At 45.1% G+C, this 22850-nt stretch overlaps 1 protein-coding gene across 2 annotated transcripts; it reads right to left on the reverse strand.

Annotated features, from left to right (window-relative positions):
• Positions 1-4194: 4194 nt before the first annotated feature.
• IKBIP (IKBKB interacting protein) lies at positions 4195-22491 on the reverse strand. Of its 2 annotated transcripts, none has more exons than XM_004583126.4 (3): positions 22200-22491; positions 15783-15900; positions 4195-5190 (listed from the first exon to the last, which is right to left on the reverse strand). In XM_004583126.4, exons 1-3 carry the CDS (start codon positions 22367-22369, stop codon positions 4435-4437), a joined length of 1044 nt encoding a protein of 347 aa, XP_004583183.1. In that variant the 5' UTR covers positions 22370-22491; the 3' UTR covers positions 4195-4434. The 2 variants fall into 2 exon arrangements, with proteins under 2 accessions (XP_004583183.1, XP_036348349.2); XM_036492456.2 differs by lacking the exon at positions 4195-5190 and adding an exon at positions 9320-10218.
• Between the last annotated feature and the right edge of the window lie 359 nt (positions 22492-22850).

Genomic DNA, 22850 nt, shown 5'->3' on the forward strand with positions numbered 1-22850 from the left:
CTTCCCATCCAGCTCCCTGCTTGTGGCCTGGGAAAGCAGTCAGTCGAGGACGGCCCAATACTTTGGGACCCTGCACCTGCATGGGAGACCCTGAAGAAGTTCCTGGATCCTGGCTTCGGATCGGCTCAGCACTGGCCGTTGCGCTCACTTGGGGAGTGAATCAATGGCGGAAGATCTTCCTTTCTGTCTCTTCTTTCTGTATATCTTACTTTGTAATAAAAATAAATAAATCTAAAAGGAAATAAAATAGAAAAATAAACTCATCTATTGAAGCTGCCACTGTTATCTGCTCTATCACGCTGCCCTACAATGACTGGTATCCCCTGTGTGCCGCCTGACTGTGGCCTGGCCCAGCTCTGGCTCTTGCATTCATCTGGGGATTCTCTCTATTTGTAACTCTGCCTTTCAAATAAAGTAAGTCTTTTTTTAAAAAAAAATTATTACTGAAGTTACTAGCTATATTTTCTATTGGAAGATAGATGTGAAGTTTTTTGTTGCTTTATATTTGCTACAAAAACTGTCTGACTTGAAGGCAAAATCCTGAAATCAAATAATTAGTGTAGAGATGTTCTGTAGTTGGTGGTTCCATCAAGAAAATTCCTCAGCATGGCTACCTAATAACAGTGATAGATTTCTGGGCCATTATTCCAATAATGAGTAGAACCAGGACCAAATCAATAAGTGGTTTTATTTATTTGGCACTGAGAGGAATACTCTTAGCTGAAATGTTTTAAAGATGATTTGAAAGGCAGCATGACAGGGAGAAGTCTTTCGCCGTCTGGTTGACTCCCCAAATGTGTGCAACAGCCGAGATTGGACCAGGTCAAAGCCAGGAGCCAGGATTGTCCAAGACCTATGCTTTGATGGGAGGCTGTGTCACAATGCCTGCTTTGGGAATTTTTTCCTTTTTTTTTTTTTAAGCATTTTTAAAATGCTTTTTAAACATTTTTTTAAAGATTTTTTTTTTTTTACAAACTCATCTTTTTACTCCATTTTCCATGTGTGTTTTTTTTTTAAAGATTTTATTATTATTGGAAAGCCAGATATACAGAGAGGAGGAGAAACAGAGAGGAAGATCTTCCATCCGATGTTTCACTCCCCAAGTGAGCCGCAACGGGCTGGTACGCGCCAAACCAATGCCGGGACCAGGAACCTCTTCCAGGTCTCCCACACGGGTGCAGGGTCCCAAAGCTTTGGGCCGTCCTCAACTGCTTTCCCAGGCCACAAGCAGGGAGCTGGATGGGAAGTGGAGCTGCCAGGGATTAGAACCGGCGCCCATATGGGATCCCGGGGCTTTCAAGGCGAGGACTTTTAGCCGCTAGGCCATGCCGCCGGGCCCTAAAGATTTATTTTTATTGCAAAGTCAGATATACAGAGAGGAGGAGAGACAGAGAGGAAGATCTTCCATCTGATGGTTCAATCCCCAAGTGACTACAATAGCCGGTGCTGTGCTGATCCGAAGCCAGGAGCCAGGAACCTCTTATGGGTATCCCATATGGGTGCAGGGTCCCAAGACTTTGGGCCGTCCTCGACTGCTTTTTCAGGCCATAAGCAGGGAGCTGGATGGGAATTGGGACTGCTGGGATTAGAACTGACGGCCATATGGGATCCTAATGTGTTCAAGGTGAGGACTTTAGCCACTAGGCCACTTAATTGGGCCCTTAAGTCATTTTCATATGAAAAAAATATATTGTCTTATTAAAAGGATTACATGGATTATAATTGTTTATTTGGGTGTTATTAAAAATACCAAATCTCACATGAGAATGTACTATAGTGATGTTCTCTATGTGGTATCCATGAGGGAATCTCAAAAAGTTTGTGGGAAAATGGTATTAACAGGTGTTTATGTTGGTATTAAAATATTTTGAGATGTATGTATAAGAGGAATGCTCAAACACTTAGTATTATGAAACCTTAAGATTTCAAATTCTTGTACTTTATTAAACGAATTATCTTTTAATTCCATTTTCTGTTTTTTTTAAGATTTATTTATTTTTATTTCAAAGCCAGATGTACAGAGGAGAGACAGAGAGGAAGATCTTCTGCCCGATGATTCACTCCCCAAGTGACCACAACAGCTGGTGCTGCACCGATCCGAAGCCAGGAGCCAGGAACTTCCTCCAGGTCTCCCACACAGGTGCAGGGTCCCAAGGCTTTGGGCTGTGCTCGACTGCTTTCCCAGACCGCAAGCAGGGATCTGGATGGAAATTGGGGCCACCGGGATTAGAATCGGTGCCCATATGGAATCCCAGTGCGTTTTAGGCGAGGACTTTAGCCACTAGGTCACCTCGCTGGGCCGCTAATTCTGTTTTCTTCCACAAGCGTGAAGTACCCTTGTAGAGCTGCTCACCCCCAAGGAATAATCTTATCCCAGGGAACTGTCTTGCTACCTAGAGCTTGTGCTGGCTCATCCAAGCAGGTGGCAGTCTTCACAAAGAAGCGTATGGGGAGCAAACTTGGTTGGCAATTATATCTCATCCTTTTCCACTTCTGTTTTTGGTATATATTTGCATTAATTTCACAAATATAGAGTATTAAGGATTACAGTGAAGAAGTGAACCAGCTTCCGCTTGGAGAAGGTGCTCATTTCTTGCATTAAATGTCAGAAGTTTTTAAAAAGTTATCTTTGTGTGTTGGGTTTGATTGCTTAGGGATGGTTACTGTTTTCTCTCGTATTTATGTGCTTTCCACAGTTTCTGCAGAGTGCACAATAGTTTCCTAGCTAGAATAAAGCTATTAGAACATTAGCTAGTAATAGTCACGTCCATTTAGTATCACTATTGAATCATGTCATGGTTGTAATGTTAAATAATCGTCATTGTCAATCTTCAAAATGGATTTGACTCTTATTTCTAAAATAAGGAAAAAGCATGTTTAAGTAACTGTGCTAAGGTCACACAGCAAGGGTGTGACAGGGATGGATTTGAACTTGCTCTGATTCCTCAGTCTCTCTGATTGCTTTTAACTTCTGTAGAGTTTACATTAGAGAGTTTCTACTTTGGAGACTCTTAGAAACTGAGCGGTGATGGCTACCATTTACTCCGCACTGTCATGTGCCAGCTATTGTTGCAAATTTTGTGTGCATTGTCTCCTTTCATCCTCCTAAGAACTCTCTATAAATAGTTATTATTTTCAGTAATTTATAGATAAGTAACATCAGCACCTTAGGTGAGATGATTTGTTTCAGATCAGGCAGAGTGGAGATTTGCCAGGCCAGTGTCCCCTCTCTCCTTAACCTGAGAACCCTCTCCTGCAGGTGCTGTGGCTGCTCCTGGTCCTGGCATCGCCACACTGTGTTGTTTTGAGGCTCGGCAGAGTTCCTGAGATCCAGACCCCTTTCTAACTGGCTGTCTGGATGCCACTGCCCTAATGCCAATTGAGGCAATGTGCTTGCTAGGGTCTAGAATGCTTGTGGGTCTGCCCCAATTCCTCTGCTAAAACTAGTGACTAATGGGATGGTCTTAAGAGGGTAATGGGTCAAGACGGAGGAGCCCTCGTGAATGGGATTAGTCAGTCCCTTGGAATAGAGGCCCCAGAAAGCTGCTGTGAGCAATGGCTGCAGACGCTGTGAACCACGAAGCCCGCACCAGACACTGCGGGGCTGCTGACACCTCGCCTTTGGACATCCTGGCCTCTAGACAAGAATCTTTTCTGGTGTTTAGGCTGCCAGTTTATGGCACTTTGTTGTATGGCACCCGAAGTGATTGAAATGACTGTTCTTCCCGTTCCCTAAAGCCACGGAGGGCCTCAAAGTCCTGCCTCATTCTTTTGCAGCAAGTTGAGCATGACCTTTTTAGTTGCTCTTCCTCTATCAGGGGTGGGGAATATATATATATTTTTTCTGCCAAGGTCCATCTGGGTATTTATAACACCATTCGTGGGCCTCACAAAAGTATCAACTCAAAACTCAGCCTGCTACAGATGTAGTGAATGGAGCCCCGCCCTTAGTCACGTGGGCAGGGCCAGGCCAGGTGTTTCCCAAGGCCGCATGCGGTGGCGTGTTACCCACCTGACCCCATTCGGCAGCTCTGCCATCTGTCAGGCAGTTCTGTCGGGGCCCTGACCACACAGCCTGCTTCCTGACGGCCAGGGAGGGGAAGCTGGCGTTCAGGTACCGCCGCCCCATCAAGCCTGTTGAGGCACATTGTGCTTTCCCCCGCTTGTGGTAGTATGTGCACATGTATGTGTGTGTACATGTGTGTGACTGTCTAAGCACATGCATGTCGGGGGTATGGGTGAGGTTCTTGCTCTATAAAGTTGCAAGTGTATTTATTTTGGAAAATAAAGTGTTAAGACATTTATTTTTACTATAAAAACAATCAAATACAAAATGTATTCTTTCCAAAATATCATTGTTTCTGATCAGTCTTTCCATACATAACATTGTTCCTACTTAAAAAAAGGCCACCTTAGTCTATTCTAAATGCCAAACTAATCCATATCTGAGATGTGTGTTATTTCATCTTTGATATCACTAATCTCAGCCCGGACTAGTGTGAAATTGGATATTTTTTCATTTAAGAAAGCAATTTCTTTCTCTCTTTGTAGTAAGTCAGTAACCAGTCTCCCAATGCGAAGCGTTAGGTCGTTGATCAACGGTTCCAAGCGGGCGAAGTCCTTCTTTAGGTTGTATACCTTTGGTTTTAGACCATTCGCAAAGGTCACTGTCTTCAGAACTTTAGCTCTGTCACTTTCTAAGCTTAAGAATCTGTCCGTGTGCTTGTTGAAGTCATGCTTCAGCTTAGAGAGCGTCTCCCTAACAGAGTTAATCCTTTGGGAGTTTTCAGATGCCGTCTTGCGGAGAGCTGCCGTTCGGTCAATGCTACTTGAGAGAAGGTCACCTATGTTCCTCACTGTGTTTTCCTCGACTGTCACTATTTTACTTTCCAGTGCTTGTACGGAATCGGTCAATGATGTCACATCAGTTACTAAACCCGAAATGCGCCGTATATCTGTCTTTACAGTTGTCACCTTGAGACCGACATCTTTTGCCAAGGAAGCTGTCCTTTGGTCTACTTTGGTAATGTCGTGAGAAAGAGCTGTCACATTATTGCTCAAGATATCCTGTTTTTCAGTTATCCTGTTGGACCAACTTTTTACCTCATTAATTTCCTCCTGTAGACGCTTTAGATGAGCAGTTATTTGTAAAGACTTCAATTGTTCCGTGATAGCTTCAGATTTCTGACACTATGAGAAAATATAATACCACAGTGATTAAATCTGTTAAAAAGCTGAACACGATTCAACTTCAATTTAATGTATTAACTACAACGTCACTGCTCTTTGGGAAAGCTTAAGTTAAAAGATGCTTCAAAAGCAAGATCCTTTAGAACAACATAAGTGCATTACTAATGAGTAAGAAGGAAAACAAAGACATTTCATAAAATGCTACTGGCTATTAACCTTTTTTCCTCTTATCATTTTACACTTGATGTGAGTCAGAAAGCTGAGAAGTGATTCTCTTATCGTTTTTGAACCATAAGCCCTCTGTGCAATAACAAAATAAGCTAAACAGGACACACACGTTGTTCAGGTGCTGGAAAAAGGAGGTAGAAATCTGTACACAAGCTATGCTAGACTTGGGAAGGAAGACAAGTTAGCTTTTATTTCAGCTTCAGTAAATACACTTATGGTGCACACTGATATATATACATACTTTTATACACACATTATTATCCTGATGTCTTTAAATTGCCACTTTGTTTTAACTTGAACATACTAGCTGATGAATATATTGGGCCAAATGCCTGGCAATATTTAAAGTTGTTTTTGTTGGTGGTGATAGTGATGGATTTTGGGCTCTGTGTGTGTGTGTGTGTGTATATGTGCATGCACCATTGGGGAAATTGTATTTTATTACATATTGAATATTGGAAATTTAATGTATGGTTAACAAAATGAAGAGGGGAATGAAAAAATTTAATTGAGCCTAGTGATAAGATGGGTAGGTCCAATAAATAATATAAAGCTAAAAATTAAACCAAGAATGGAAATTGGTCAGTTGGGGCTATTTGGTTCAAATGGAAAATTAACTTCAGCCTATGGATTCTATGCTCAACTATGAGGAAAGATAAACAGCAAATGTAAAATGATGCAAATAGATTGCCAAGGGCTGCTGCCAGGGTATCTTGTTTATACTGTGAAAGTCAATTGTTTGGTTTTACGCTACATTTACTCTACCAGAATGAATTATTAATAAATTATGGCCCCAAAATCGAGGAGATGGAAATGTGGTAACTACTCCACTCATCCACGGGAGACTTCAGTCCACTTTCCAGAAACAGATTGTTTTAAAGTAAAAGATTCTTCTCCATCTCTGCCTTTCAAATAAATGAAAAGAACTTAAACAAGTGAAAAGATGCAGGGCGGCAGGTGTGGTTGTGACGGTCAAGATGCCGCTTGGGACCCCGCATCCCGCGTCGCAGTGCCAGGTCTGACTTCTGTACCTGGGTCCCTGCCACCCCGGCGAGAGAGCCAGTGGAGTCCCTGGCCCAGCTCCAGCTATGGCAGGCACCGGGGAGTGAGCCAGTGGAGGGAACCTCTCTACTTTTCAAAGAGGATGATTATAAAAATTCAGAAACAGAAAAGTCTGCATTTCTTAAGAGTCTGTAGTACAGTTTGGCATATAGAAAGCCAAAAAAATGGATAATTTAAAATACAGAACAAAGACTTCAAAATAAAATATGCAAGTTTCAAAACATGCGTATAAAGTTAAAATTTGTAGTTTAAAGATACTGTTTTTTCCTAAAGTATATTTCTTTGTGAGTTATTTTTCTTGAATTTAGCTTATTCAACTTTTTCGAGATTTTTTTTGTCATAAATTTACCTTAGCACAAATAAAAGCACAATATGCCCAGAATATTATTTTGATGGCAATTTTAACTTACAAACTTTTAATTTTAAGTAGTGCAGAAAAAATTACAGTGAAGTGCGGGAAAGGGACAGTAAACAGTTAATTCAAAGGCAATGTCCCAGGCCTGGTGCGGTGGCATAGTGGTTAAAGTGCTTGCTTTGCACACACCAGGATCCCATATGGGTGCTGGTTTGTGTCCTGGTGGCCCTGCTTCCCATCCAGCTCCCTGCTTGTGGTCTGGGAGAGCAGTAAAGGACGGCCCAAAGCCTTGGGACCCTGCACCCACATGGGAGACCTGGAAGAAGCTCCTGGCTCTTGGCTTCGGATTGGCGCAGCACTGGCCGTTGTGGTCACCTGGGGAGTGAATCAATGGATGGAATATCTTCCTTTCTGTCTCTCCTCCTCTCTGTATATCTAACTTTCGAGTAAAAATAAAATAAATCTTTAAAAAAACCCCACAAAGTAACTTTATGATCTTAGTAATCTTCCTAACTTCATGATCACAAAGCCAATATCATGATCTACTTTATTAACAACAAAACAAACGCAAACAAGCACAATTCTGTCAGTGCACATAGGTAAGATCTTTTTTTTTATAAAAATTTATTTTTATTACAAAGTCAGATATACAGAGAGGAGGAGAGACAGAGAGGAAGATCTTCCATCCAATGATTCACTCCCCAAGTGACTGCAATGGTTGGTGCTGTGCTGATCCGAAGCCAGGAACCTGGAACCTCTTCCAGGTCTCCCACGCGGGTGCAGGGTCCCAAAGCATTGGGCTTTCCTAGACTGCTTTCCCAGGCCACAAGCAGGGAGCTGGATGGGAATTGGGACCGCCGGGATTAGAACTGGCGCCAATATGGGATCCCAGGGTGTTCAAGGCGAAGACTTTAGCTGCTAGGCCACAGCTCCGGGCCCAACACATAGGTAAGATCTTAAGACAGGAAATTCAATAATTAACATTGCAGAACTTATGTTCCTTAACAGTAGGGCTATTTGTATAATTTAAGGGCCTATACCATAGGACCTTTACCTCCGACATATGGCTTGTTGGGGATGTCTCTAAACTTGCAAGTCCACCAAGATCACCTGATCACAGTTACTTTCATAACCAATGCTTACAAGTTCTCTACATTGACTAAAATTGTACTATACAAGTGGGTGATGACCGGCACAAAGAAAACGATCCAGACTAGAACTCCTGAGTGTGGTTCACCGCACTCCATACTCTGGAATAAAAGAAAGCATGTAACACAGGTTTAGTTCCACAGATTGAGGAATCTTTATTGACATACTTTTGGTTATCATATTTGTCTCCATTTATTATGATGCTGTGTTTTCTTCTAAAATAAGCTGTAAGTTTGCTGCTGTATTTTTATTTTGACAAGGCCAGTTTATATAGAGATTATTATTTAGCAAACTCAAGACTCTAAACTCAGAACCTTAAAAAAAAAAGCCCAAGTATGTGAAGATATCCCAAAAGCTCATAAAACATGTAATTCATAGGGAAGGTCTTACATAAGTCCAAATTGAATTGTACCAAAAAAAAAAAAGTCGTGTTAGTGTCTTTAACACAGTTTAGAACCTTAATAAAAAGTAAAGCATTGGGCCCGGCGGCGTGGCCTAGCGGCTGAAGTCCTCACCTTGAACGCCCCGGGATCCCATATGGGTGCTGGTTCTGATCCCGGCAGCTCCACTTCCCATCCAGCTCCCTGCTTGTGGCCTGGGAAAGCAGTCGAGGACAGCCCAATGCGTTGGGACCCTGCACCCACATGGGAGACCCGGAAGAGGTTCCGGGTTCCCGGCTTCGGATCGGCGCGTACCGGCCCGTTGAGGCTCACTTGGGGAGTGAATCATTGGACGGAAGATCTTCCTCTCTGTCTCTCCTCCTCTGTGTATATCTGACTGTAATAAAATGGATAAATCTTTAAAAAAAAAAGTAAAGCATTTCCCAGGATTCATACTTTTGAGAAAGTGCATAGTAACACACAGCAAAGCCGCCGGGCTCTCCCTCCGGCACGCTATGTTTTATTTTGGACAAAATTCCTGTAAACTTGGGTTGTAAGGATTTTTACCCTGCAGTAAATAACAGAGGGACGAGAAGAATTGGCTGTGACTGGCACGTTACTGGCCAACCCGACAGCAAAACAAGTTGACAGAAATGGTATAACAAGTAGACATAGGCTTGAAAAACAGCAACTTAATGAAATGGTAAAAATTCTTCAATGGTTCCTTGCGTCAGCACTTACTTGGGTCCAATATAACAAGCAAAATTCAGAATGAAATCCATTCGCTAGTAGAAAAACGTTTTAAAAATATTAAGTGTATTGTTCTAAAAAGAAATATATGTTAGAATAATTTCTATCTCAAGTGGTTAAAATGAAACTTTTAAAAAGAGAAACGCTGTGGCTAGTCCATGTGTATGGGGATGGCAGTTTCCAATAACGCAGGATGAGTGAGGCGTTTGCAAGCTGAAAAACATGGACTTAGGTTAATATATGATGTGGCTCATCAGAGTAAATGTGGTGAATTTAGAAGTCATCACCACTTTCTTTATTTTCTAGATTTTGACCTTCTGAAGTCCCCTTTTCTCTTGAATATGTGCCAACATGTCGAACCTTTCCCTTCAGAACATCCAGTTCGTTCTGTATCTTTAGTATGCTGTTGTCATACTGCATTCCCTCCAGGGTTTTCTGCATCTCCATGATTTCGGATACGGCTTTCAGCATATCATCTTCCATACTGAACATCTGCAAGGTCAAGTCTTGCATTTTCTTCTCTGTTCCAAGCAGATCCTGAGAGACTCTGAGAATGGAGCGAATTGCATCTTCGATGGTCGGCAGATGGGTCTTGCATTCGTCCACTCTGGGCGCGTAGTCGGCGAGTTTACGAGTGAGATCCTCCTCTCTGGCAACGAGCGCCTGTTGCTCCTCTTGCAACTTTTCAACTGCTTTGCTGTCGGAGCCAAGCTGCTCCTCCACTCTCAGAAGATCTTCCTCCTCTTGTCGTCTTACTGTCCTAATGTTTCTTTGTGTGCTGTCTTCCAAGTCTCGCAGCCGTTCCGTGAGCAGCTTTATTCCTTGCTCAGCTGAGTTAATTTGGACAGTGACTTGAGAATGTACCTGCTTGGCTTCCGACTTGAACGTGTCTGTGTTCACGTTCATTTCTTCTAGGGTTCTCTTCCAGAAATCGGTACTGTTCCGGAGCTTATGATGAACCCTTTGCATCTCCTGGCCGAGTGCTTCTTCAGTATCCTGCATGCCCTGCACGACACTGTGGAGGCTGGCAACTTCCTGTTCAAACTGGGTCAGCAAAGGCACGGCCGCCGTAGCTTCCTGCAGGATACTCTCAGTAGACTCAAGCTGCATTTGTAACACACAAAACAATTCCCAAGGCTACTTAATAATGTTTACATTAGAGAAACATACTTTAACACTCAGGAGAATAACAAGCTGGCTTCAGATTATGAGGATGTCTAAGATATCCACGTACATCAAAATCATCCTGGCAAAACACATTATCGTCTCTTAACAAATTTTATTTTAGGAAAATACACAGCTGAATCTTCGACATTTGTGCATTTTCATGGAGGCATAAGTGCTACAGAGCCTGAAGTAAATTACTTTCCTCTTTTTTTTTCCTCCTACAAAAAGTAGCTTACATGGCTTTTTTTTTTGAATGGTTATCTAGCTTTTTACAAATTGAAACTTAGTATCAAATTTGCTATTTTCCTAAATACTTAAGGAGTTCCTGCTTGGAAAAAAAAGTCTTGATCAACCTCTTATATTTATTAGAAACCTAATTTTACAAAGGCAAGAATGAGCTAAAAATACAGTTGAGGGGAAGTTGCTGTGGGTTAAACGGCTGGTTGGAGGCCTGGGATTGAGTCCTGCCTCTGTCTGATCCAGTTTCCTTCTAATGCACTTGGAAGGCAGCAGACATTGGCCCGGGTCCTTGGATTCCTGTCACCCATGTGACATTGAGTTCCTGGCTCCTGGTCAGGGCCTGGTCCAGGCCTGGCCTATATCTAAATCCTTTAGGTTAAGGGACATGGCTTAAAAAAAGATTTATTTACTTATTCATTTATTTTTAAATATTTATTTTTTTAATTTTTAAAAAATATTTATTTTTTTTTATTGGAAAGTCAGATATACAGGGAGAGGGAGAGACAGAGAGGAAGATCTTCTGCCCGATGATTCACTCCCCAAGTGACCACAATGGCCGGTGCTGTGCCGATCCGAAGCCAGGAACCAGGAGCTTCTTCTAGGTCTCCCACGCAGGTGCAGGGTCCCAACGTGTTGGGCTGTTCTCGACTGCCTTCCCAGGCCACAAGCAAGGAGCTGATGGGAAGTGGAACTGCCGGGATTAGAACCAGTGCCCATATGGGATCCCTGCAGTTGCAGTGCGAGGACTTTAGCCACTAGGCTACTGCACCGGACCCATAAATATTTCTTTTTATTGCCAAAGCAGATTTACAGAGAGAATGAGAGGAAGAAAGATCTTCCATCTGCTGGTTCTCTCCCCAAATGGCCACAATGGCTGGAGCTGAGCTGATCAGGAGCCAGCAGCTTCTTCTGGGTCTGCCATGTAGGTGCAGGGTCCCAAGGCTTTGAGCCATCTTCCACTGTTTTTCCAGGACATAAGCAGACATCTGGATGTGGCTTTACATGCTATGCCACAGTTCTAGCACCGGAGACCACGTCTTATGGCTTTTTACAATCCTCATGTTTTAGAGTACAAGGACAAGTGTGTTGACTTTTAGGGGAAAAACAAAACACCCCTGGCTATAAGCCGTTCCAGTGAAGTGGTTGCTAGCAGGTGATAGAGGGCAACAGTACGTGTCCATACGGAGCAGGTAACAGTCACAGTCTGCAGCATTGTGTACAAACATTATTTTGAAAGTACATATCCAGCTGTAATGCACACTCCTTTAAACACCCCTTCTGAGAAATCCTTGTACACTGGGGAAACGCATACACTGTTAGCTTTAGTTCTTTCAGAGCTGTATTCTGAAGCGGCAAGCTCGTTTTTACCGAAGGGACCTTCCCATTTAGATTTTCACCAGAGCACCACTGTGATTAATCCGCAAATAGTATACCAGAGTAACTAGCATTTAGAGGCTGCCGGGGTATTTTAATAGTGGCTGGGCTGAAACTCTCAACAGCAGGAACCAGAATGGGTTGAAGAGCGGTGCTGGCCGAAGGACCTGCTGGTATGCGTGAAGCCTGACACCAGGAAGGGGTCGGATGGAGGAATCTGAACAGTTCCTCTGACAGGACACTGACCCTACAAATAAACGCAGGAAGCATGGAGGTAAACAACCCAGAAGAGGCTTTGGAAAGTGACCCACTGGCATACATTTGGCTCGGGTTGGGGCAGACCAGGCTGAGTCAGTTCACGTCACCCACTGGCAAGTCCGAGTGCTGGAACTGTGTGGGGGCCTGGCCAGGTTTGGTTGCGATAAAAACAGTACAAAACACCAAATGCCAAGGTGAAATAGCCTGTGCCAATAGGGAATGCAGCACCCAACCAGCACACCTCCCACTGGTTTAGGTGAGGGACTAGTGTGTGATGGGCAGAGCCGGGAAGAGCTGCAATACTCATTGGTTCCAATGGAGGTCGGGGCTCAGAATAGATCCAACCCAGGGATTACAACCACCAGCTGATCGGAATGATGGACTGTGGCGGGCACTGTGCTTACTAGTAGTGCATGTAGGAGCCTGGACTGGGAACACCTCAAAGTTTCTTTGGGGATTCCCCTGAACAAAATGGAGGAATCAAAACATTAACCAAGAAAAGATAGAAGATGGAGTAGATCAATCAACCACCTCAGCTATATGCTTCCAGCGGAAAACTGGACAAGGGGAAACTCTAAGATGGACTATGTCAATCAGTGGACTCTGCACCAGTCTCATTGTACCTGGACTGTTGCTGATGATATGTTGGAGCTTCTAATTGATCGAGGTGACGCTCTGCTGGCTCTGCCCTCAAACCTGAGAGGGCCTCCCTAAGAGGCTGTTGAACTTGACTGGACAGTGGGATGCTGGACTCTGTATGGTGTGAGCTTGTAATTAGGGAATCCCAACGGAACCTGAGCTGTGGTTATGCATCATGGTGAAGGAATTCACCATGGGGGAGGGGTTTGGGGTGAAGGGGGGAGAATCCCAGTACCTATGAAATTGTGTCATGTAATACAATGTAATTAATGAATAAAAAAAAAAAAAAAGAAAGCAAATACCTTAAATTAGTGCTTAAGGGCAAGGCGCGGTAGCCTAGCAGCTAAAGTCCTCGCCTTACCTGCCAGGATCCCATTGGGTCCCGGTTCAGATCCCAGAGGCCCCACTTCCCATCCAGCTCCCTGCTTGTGGCCTGGGAAAGCAGTGGAGGACGGCCCAGGGTGTTGGGACCCTGCACCCATGTGGGAGACCCGGAGGGAAGCTCCTGGCTCCTGACTTCCAATTGGCTCAGCTCCAGCCATTGCGGCCGCCTGGGGAGTGAATCATTGGGTGGAGGATCTTGGCTGTATTTTCTCCTATTATCTGCCTTTCCAGTAAAAATAAAATAAATCTTTAAAGAAAAATTAGTGCTTGTAAGTTTTTAGAGTTTGCATAGATATGATACCCCATCCTCATAAGAATCTTATTTAATAAATCATGACATATAGGCCAAGATTTCACGTGTTTCTCCGAGAAAATGATGGTGCTGAGCCCACGCCAGGCGCCCCGCCCTCCTCCTGCACGCGGCCAGCTGCAGGGCCAGCTGTTCACAGGACAGCCATGCTGCCACCACTCTCACGGCAGACCGAGAGAAAGCAGCCAGGGCGAGAATATTTCTTCAAGTCTGCGATGATACTTTAAAAATCTGCTTCAAAAACATTAGGTCACAGGATTTTTATTGAAAAATAAACTTTAACTTGGTTTAACATATCTTTTAACATTAAGTTTCTAACTGAGTATATGAAGTTTCTAGTTCCTGGATTTCTATCAATAAGGTAGAGTTCTCCCGACAATTACAACCAAACTCCAACTTGGTCTGACTTAGGTCAAAAACACCAACTCCTCCCCATGAGCGCCTGGGCCCCCGCAGGGACGTCCCTGGCACAGGGGGGATGCTGGCTCTTCAGCCCCGAGGACCACACACTCATTCTGTGCATGTAGCCGCAGGGAACTGGACTTTCCACTTCGTCTGTGTCTGTTTTAACTACAAACATTATTTTTAAGATTATTTTTATTGGAAAAGCAGATATACAGAGAGGAGGAGAGACAGAGAGTAAGATCTTCTGTTAGCTGATTTACTTCCCAAGTGGCCGCAATGGTTGGAGCTGAGCCAATCCAAAGCTAGGAGCCGGGAGCTTCTTTTGGGTCTCCCACATGGGTGCAGGGTCCCAAGGTGTTGGACCATCATTAACTGCTTTCCCAGGGCACAAGCAGGGAGCTGGATGGGAAGTGGAACAGCCAGGGGAACATGATCCAGCACCTATATGGGATTTTGGGGCATGCAAGGCGAGGATTCTAGCCACTAAGCTACAGCACTGGGCCCACAAACTTTTTTTTGTTTGTTTTTTTAAGAGAGAGAGAGAGAAAGTCAATGTGCTCCACTGCAGGTTATAACCCAGATCCTCCGAATGGCCAGGAGCAGGTCATGGCAAGCCAGGAGCTGGAAACCCAGTCCACACGATGGCTGGCAGGGACACAGCCAGCAGAGCCACCACCTGCTCCCTTCCAGGGTATGCATCGGCAGGAAGCTAGAATTAGCAATGAAGCCTAGATGAGGGAACTCAAGCACTCCAGATCTGGGATTCTTGTGTTCCAAATAGCATTTTGCCATTGGGCCAAATGCCTACCTCCTAGTTTTGTAATATCCTTGACCACCTTGTTTCCAAGTACAAGCCCTTGCACACTTCATAGCATGAACACACTTAGTCAATGAATGGATGACTGACCCAAGCATGATTCCCAATGATCGTCTGATCTCAGAGAGCTGGAAGAGGTTCACGCGATGCCTCAGTGATTATAGCCGACCCTGTCCCTGCAAGTGTGGGTTACAAAATGGTTTTGTTTCATATTTTTAAGAGTCACTGTAATAATATGCCTGGTAGAAATTATCATTTGCAATTTGAAGAAACAAAATATAGACATAGTATTATTTTAATTTTCACTTGAACATTTTTGGCTAAAGAATAAATCACTATTTTAGACCAGTTATTCCTATATGCATATGTATATATCCTTAAGAATGGAAAGTAAGTTGATAGATGTTTTTCTAGTAAGTGCTATTCATATCCTAATTTCTTTTTTTTAAAAAAATTTACTTATTTTTTATTGGAAAGTCAGATATACAGGGAGGAGGAGAGACAGAGAGGAAGATCTTTGGTCTGATGGTTCACTCCCCAAGCAATTGCAACGGCCGGTGCTGCGCCGATCTGAAGCCAGGAGCCAGCAACTTTTTCTGGGTCTCCCATGCGGGTGCAGGGTCCCAAGGCTTTGGGCTGTCCTCGACTGCTTTCCCAGGCCACAGCAGGGAGCTGGATGGGAAGTGGAGCTGCCGGGATGAGAACCAGCGCCCATATGGGATGCTGGTATGTTCAAGGTGAGGCCTTTTAGACGCTATCATGCCAGGCCCTCATATTCTAATTTCATAACTGGAGATCAACTACTGGGTCTAGATAACTGACACTTGCGTAGAAAATGAACATCTGGCTAGTAAGTAATTTTTCTTTAAACGATAGAAACTATTAAGATAGTTCTTGCCTTTCCAAGGTCCAATGTGAATTTAAACTGAACTAGCAGCAAAATGTCAAGAGGTAGAGAGACCAGTACAAATTAAGACTAGTGCTGTAAGCCACAGCAGGAAAGAAACTGGGGTAGAGGAATGGCAGTTGGGAAGAAAAAAACAATCATTTCCAGATAAGTCAATCAATCATTACCTTTTCTGAAATTAACTTGATTTTGCTTTGAAGTCCTTGGAAATCGGTGGTTTCTAATTTCAGTAACTCATACTGGTTTTGTACCTTTGCGAACTTTTCTGACTGCTGGAATACAAACCTGGAAAAGGAAAAAAGAATCATTATTGTCTAATTTATATGCATTTAAATCTGAATTTCAAAGGAGCATTACACCTGCTTCTGATTAAAAATTGAATTTCTGCATAGGTAGATGTATCTTTTATTTTTATGACTATTCAAAGAGCCACGTACGGGGTAGGTACTGGCTTAACTCATGCAAAGGTGGGTCCAACACTACCCTTGTTCATAGTTTACACTCCTGGGAGAAAGATGATGCAATATCTGTATCAGATATATACAGAAGAAAACTTTGCAGGAAGACAGAGTAAACTATTGAGAATATGGAGAACAAAATCTTTGATCTTTACTCCTCAAGGCCATTTAGACAACCTCTAGAAAATGTTCTTATGCTTTAAAATGTGGGAAAAGCCAGTTATCTACTTTTAAAAAGTATTTTAGGGCACAGCGCAATAGCGTAGTGGTTGAAGTCCTCACCTTGCACGCCTGGGATCCCATACCGGTGCTGGTTCTAATCCTGGCGGCCCTGCTTCCCATCCAGCTCCCTGCTTGTGGCCTGTGAATCATCAGACGGAAGATCTTCCTCTCTGTCTCTCCTCTCTGTATATCTGCCTTTCAATAAAAATAAATAGATCTTTAAGGAGCCGTCCATTGATTCATTTCCCAAGTGATCCACAAGGGCCGGTGCTGCGCCGATCCGAAGCCGGGAACCAGGAACCTCTTCCGGGTCTCCCACGCGGGTGCAGTGTCCCCAATGCATTGGGCCGTCCTCGACTGCTCTCCCAGGCCACAAGCAGGGAGCTGGATGGGAAGTGGAGCTGCCGGGATTAGAACCGGAGCCCATATGGGATCCTGGCGTGTTCAAGGCGAAGACTTTAGCTGCTAGGCCACGCTGTCGGGCCCAAAATAAATAAATCTTAAAAAAAACAAAAATATTTAAAAAATAAAACATTGAACAGTAGTCCAGGGAGGAGCAGAGCATTGGAGAGAGGAGAGTTGACAGTGACTTGAAGTTTCAGAGTGGGGCTGGCACAGTGGCTTAGGGTAAGAATCTGTCAAGAATCTGTCACATATGGGTACCGGTTCAAGTCCTGGCTGCTCTACTTCCCAACCAGCTCCCTCCTAATGGCCTTGAAAGGCAGTGAAGGACAGCCCAAATCCTTGTGTCCCTGTGCCCATGTGGGAGACCTGGAAGCAGCTCAGGTTTCGTGGCTTCAGATCAGCTCAGTGCTGGCCTTTGTAGCCATTTTGGGAAGTAAGCCAGTAAATGGAAGATCCTTCTCTCTGTAACTCTGCACTTCAAATAAAAATAAACTTCAAAAAAAAAAAAAGATGCCATGTAAGAGAAAAGGTATAACAACACAAGAGAAGGGCTGGATTTGAGATGTAGTTGGTAAAGTCGCTGAGACATTCAGTACGAGTACCACTTCAAGTCCTGGCTGCTGTTCTTTGATCCAGCTCCCTGCTAATGATCTTGGAAAGCAGTGTAAGATGACTCATGTGTTTGGGCCCCCGAACCCATATCAGAGAACTGTACGAAGCTCCTGGCTTCAGCCTGGCCCATCACTGGTTGTTGTGGTCATGTGGGGAGTGAATCAGTAGATGCAAGAGATCTCTCTTTTCTCTCTGTCTCTCCCCGTCTCTCTGTCTTTCAAATAAATACGTCTTAAGAAAGAGAGGCATCTTCTGTTTTCTTTTGTTTTTAAGATTTATTTTATTTTTATTACAAAGTAAGATATACAGAGAGGACACAGAGGAAGATCTTCTGTCCATTGATTCACTCCCGAAGTGAGCCCAACGACTGATGCTGTGCCGATCTGAAGCCAGAATCCAGGAACTTCTTCCGGGTTTCCCATGCAGGTGCAGGGTCCCAGTGCTTTGGGCTGTCCTTGACTGCTTTCCCAGGCCACAAGCAGGGAGCTGGATGGGAAGCAGGGCTGCCAGGATTAGAACTGGTGAGGACTTTGGTCGCTAGGCCACAGCACCGGGCCCCACAAGAGCCATTTTCAAAGTGACAACAGAACACATGTATGTATAATGTACAACTGATTATGATATGTTTCACACTGATGCATTTTAGATATAAAATTGGAGTGTAGTCCTCATTTGGCACAATACAGGGCAAAGCAGAAGGGAAAAAAGCTGTCCGAGTAAGTGAACGTCTGTTTGCATAGGACTTGAATGAGCGAGCACAAAACAAATGCGTTGGATCTAATACTGGTTATTTACTTTAGCTCAATTCTTCAAGCTCAGAAAAAGCAGCAGTTGAAACTCTGTCCATTGAGTCATCAAAAGGCAGTGGAGCAGAAGCATATTGAGGGCCCGGCGGCACAGCCTAGCAGCTAAAGTCCTCGCCTTGAATGCACCAGGATCCCATATGGGAGCCAGTTCTAATCTCGGCGGCCCCGCTTCCCATCCAGCTCCCTGCTTGTGGCCTGGGAGAGCAGTCGAGGACGGCCCAATGCTTTGGGACCCTGCACCCTTGTGGGAGACCTGGACGAGGTTCCAGGTTCCCGGCTTCGGATCGGCGCAGCACTGGCCCTTGTGGTTCACTTGGGGAGTGAATCATCCGACGGAAGATCTTCCTCTCTGTCTCTCCTCCTCTCTGTGTATCTGACTTTGTAATAATAAATAAATAAATCTTAAAAAAAAGACATAACTTAAAAAAAAAGAGGCATATTTAATGCCCGTGTAAATCACAGCACTGAATGCCGCGGATCGGAAGCTGCAGAGCACATTGGCAGCTCCTGGCAGCTCTAACAGGCAGGTGCCTGCCCCCAGCCCTGAGACTGAGTGCATAGTTGAGAACCACTAATTGACTATTTTTAGTAAAATTCATTTCCAGTGATACATATTTTAAAATTTCCAAACTGAATGGAGAGGTGAAGTTCTACGAGCTTTGTGCACCCTTGCAAAGATGGTGGGTGATGTTTCCAACTCACAGATGGCATTATTAAGCTTACAGCTGTTGTAAAACTGTCCAAAGCCAAAATGGATTCTGTTTTTCAAGAGATTTGATAGAGTTACAGAGACAAGAGATTTCTTCATCCACTGGTTCACAGCGCTGGGGTCTGGCGAGGAGGAAGCCAGGAGCCAGAACTCCATCCAGGTCTCCCTCGTTAGCGGCTGGGGTTCAAGTACTTGAGTCATCACCCACTGCTTTCCCAGGGGTACATCAGCAGAAGCTGGGAGCAGAGCAGTCCACATTCAAACCCGTGCTCACATGTGATGCCGGAGTTGCTGGCTTGCCTTGCCGCACCAGGATACTGGCCCCCGATTTGCTGATTTTTTAAAGAAAAGATTTACTTATTTTTATTGGAAAATCAGATATACAGAGAGGAGGAGAGTCAGAGAGGAAGGTCTTCCATCCGATGATTCACTCCCCAAGTGAGCCGCAATGGCTGAGGCTGCGCCAATTCGAAGCCAGGAGCACCTAGGCTCTTCCAGGTCTCCCGTGTGGGTTCAGGGTCCTGAGGCTTTGGGACGTTCTTGACTGCTTTCCTAGGTCATGAGCAGGGAGCTGGACGGGAAGTGGAGCAGCCGGGATTAGAACCAGCGCCCATATAGGATCTAACTAATGCCTATTATGGTACATGAAATAAGTTTCATTTGAAACTACTGTCTACCATAGGTGCTACTTAGAAACCTACGTTACACACAGGTTATCTTTTGTTGTGCATGCCAATATGAACTTAGAACCTGGTTTTTGGAAAACACTGTCCTTCCACTGGTCTCTTGCTCAACTGCCTGCAACAGCCAGGGCTGGACCACAAAGCCGAGGTAGAGAGCCGATTTGGGTCTCCCACAAGGATGGCAGGAAGCAGTCACTGAAATGCCTCCTGGAGTGTGCTTCAGTGGTAGGCTGGTTTCCAAATGGACTTGAACTTGAACTCAGGCACTTCATTTGGGATGTGAGCATTCCTAATGGATGACCTAACCACCGGACCAAACTCCTTTGCCTTTAGTGTGGTTTAACATTTTCAGAGGTGCTACATCTAAATTTGGAACTGGCTTGCAAATATCTTACTAGGATAAATTTGGATTCCAAAGTTGATCATGAATAGCTATTTTGCCAAAGTGCACAATGTATACATAATTTAATTCTTACTGGGAAAAATTTCCTAACGGCAACTAAGTCAACTATTTTAGAAGTTACAGAACTGTCCATTAAAAAGCCCTTTGATTCTGCATTAATATTTTGTATATATATCTTAAATTTAATTTTACTAATGAATGCAACATGCGCTTGTCATTGTAGCTAATTACGACAACAAAAACTCTAACGGTACATTTCTTAACTAAAGCATCTGCTTTTCAAGTTTTATTTCCTTAAAAGTTTAGTTTCCTATCGGAGCATTTTCCCAGGAAAAGAATGAACTGAAAAGGTGAATATTTTGTGATGTGGTGGATCTCACATGACGATGAAGTTTTGGCTTCTAAAGAGAATAAGCAACTAAAATCAGCAATGTATCTTCTAGTCTAAGGTCTATTACCGCAATAACTTTCCCCCAATTTTTTTTTTAAATAGTATCTAAACAAAGGTGGAAGAGTTTATTTAAATCCAGTATTCAATAAACATGTACCGCCTGAATAAAATACAGATTTCTGAAAAGAACATATAATCAACATTTCAACTTTCTTTTTTTTACTTTGGAAAATACGCAACTTGGGATGAGTCATGAGTAAGTATGACTGAATGTGTACCAGCATTAAAGACGTGTTAGACCCCAGGACCCCCAGGGTCTCTGGAAGAGAGAAACCTCTGCTCTCTCCTCTGAATACTTCACAAAGGGATGAAAAACACAGACAACACCCCCAATCTCTCGGGCCTCTCCCCCAGTCCCCATCCCCTACCCGAGGCTCAGATAATCTGTCACCTGTCCCTTGGGGCCCACCCACAGCCCCTCCTCCCAACCAGTTCCCCAGACCCCCTGGTTGTATAAATGAGCCTCCACCTGTGCCTCCTCTCGCTTCCCTTCCCTCCCCTGCCCTCCATTTTGCCCCTTCCCCGCCCTGGCAGCCCCCATCCTGCCACCACTGACATGCCCCTTCTAGTTTTCTCCCCCTCCACCCCTGCTCCCATTTCTACCCAGTTGCAATAAAGGACTTCCTAAAGTAAAAAAAAAAAAAAAACAGAGAGAGAGAGAAACAGGCAAATTGTTACTATTATAGTATCACTTGTTATTAAAATGAAATAGATTATTCCTAAAGAAAACGGGCAAAATAAGAGAATGGAGACAGATCCTCCATCTGCTAGTTCACTCCCAAAAGGTGGGAGGTGCGTGAGTTAGAAGCCAGGCGCCAGGAGCTTCCTCAGGGTCTCCCAAGTGGGTGTGGGGACGCAAGGATCTGGGCCATTTTCATTGGTTTCCCAGGCACATTAGCTCCCTGGAAATCTTCCATCTGCTGGTTCACTCCCCAAATGGCCCCGAAGGTCGGAGCTGAGCCATTCCAAAGCCAGGAGCCAAGAGCTTCCTCTGGGTCTCCCACGTGGGTGCAGGGTCCCAAGCACTTGGAACATCCTCAGCTGCTTTCCCAGGCCACGAGCAGCAGGGAGCTGGATGGGAAGTGGAGTAGCTGGGACACAACTGGCGTCTTTGGGGGAATGTCGGCGCTTGCAAATGAAAGATTAGCTAATTGGCTAAATTAGCCATCATTCTGGCACCACGTATGTTTAGTCTTTTTTTTTTAAATGTATTTTTATTTTGAATTTTTGAATTATGTGGTACAATTTCGTATAGACTGGGATTTAATGTATGTTTAATCTTAAGGCAAGCAACCTATTTCTGTAGCTTTACAATACATATTGAAGTTTAGTAGTTTAGGAAGACTTGAAATTCGAAATCTCCCCAACTTCGGTATCATTAACATTTGCTGCGTGGAGACAATGCACTCTAAAGGTTGCAAGGTTTCTATCGGATGTTCGGGTGTTCGTGGGGCCGGTGACTGAGGCCCAGATGTCCTGGACCCAGGGAGAGCGAGTAGAGGTTTTATGGCAACGTCAATGCTTTGCATTCTCAACAAGGTTTGCTCTCCATCTGCAAATCTTAGCGGAACGGCCACCTCGTTCCCCAAACGTTAGCCTCTGCTTGTTAGAAGGGAGGCGGAGTTGGTTACGAGAAACAAGGCAAAGAACATGCAAAGTTGGGCAGGGTCCTGCTTGTGGGGTCGCGGCCTGGGAGCAGCAGGCTCTGGACTGGGGGGCTGGAGGTTAGGGGTGGCCGGGTGGAAGCTGATGTGGCGCGGAGCTCAGAAAAGCAAGGGGGAACCCAGGAGGTCGGAGACGGGCCGGGGTAGAAACAGGCGTTCGTGTCCACTTACCAGGCCAGGCCCAGACACGTCCCCAGCGACAGGAGGCTGAGGCCCGTGCGGGGGTCTGCCCAGCCCCCGCCGCCCCGGGGCTCCGCGTTCCTCCCGCCCTCGCTCCGCTGGCCGGGGTCCGCGAGGACTCCCTTCGGCCCTGATTTCTTCCGGCTCTTCACTTCGGACATGTCTGGAGGCCGCGAGGGAGACACACCGGGGCGGACTTCTTCACCAGTCAGGGGTGGGGGACGTGGCCCTCTGCGCCTCGTCCTGGGTGACCGCGCCCCCTCACCGCCTTGGCGCCGCCCAGACACCCAGACACCCGGCCCCTTTTCCCTCCCAGCCACCCCGGCAGCCTCCCAGTCTCCCTCCTCCGAGTTCCCCCAGCGCCTCAGCTCCTCGGCCTCCCTGAGGAACTGGAGCTCGCGGGCGCGCGCGGGCCGCCGGGGTCCAGCCCGGGCGGGAGCGAGGCGCGCCCCCGCGGCACCCCAGGCCCAGGGCGGGGGCGAGTGTCCCTCGACGTGCGCGTGCACGAGCCGGGGTGGGTCTGCGCGCGCGCTCCCGCCTCCCAGGAGTTTACGTGTTCGTGTGTGCGCGGCCTACGGGCTGGGCGGGTCCGGCGGGTGTTTGACTTGCTGAAGCCGGAGGAGGAGGCAACGATAAGAGTGT

Source organism: Ochotona princeps, chromosome 15 (assembly GCF_030435755.1).
Source record: "Ochotona princeps isolate mOchPri1 chromosome 15, mOchPri1.hap1, whole genome shotgun sequence".
NCBI classification, from domain to species: domain Eukaryota; kingdom Metazoa; phylum Chordata; class Mammalia; order Lagomorpha; family Ochotonidae; genus Ochotona; species Ochotona princeps.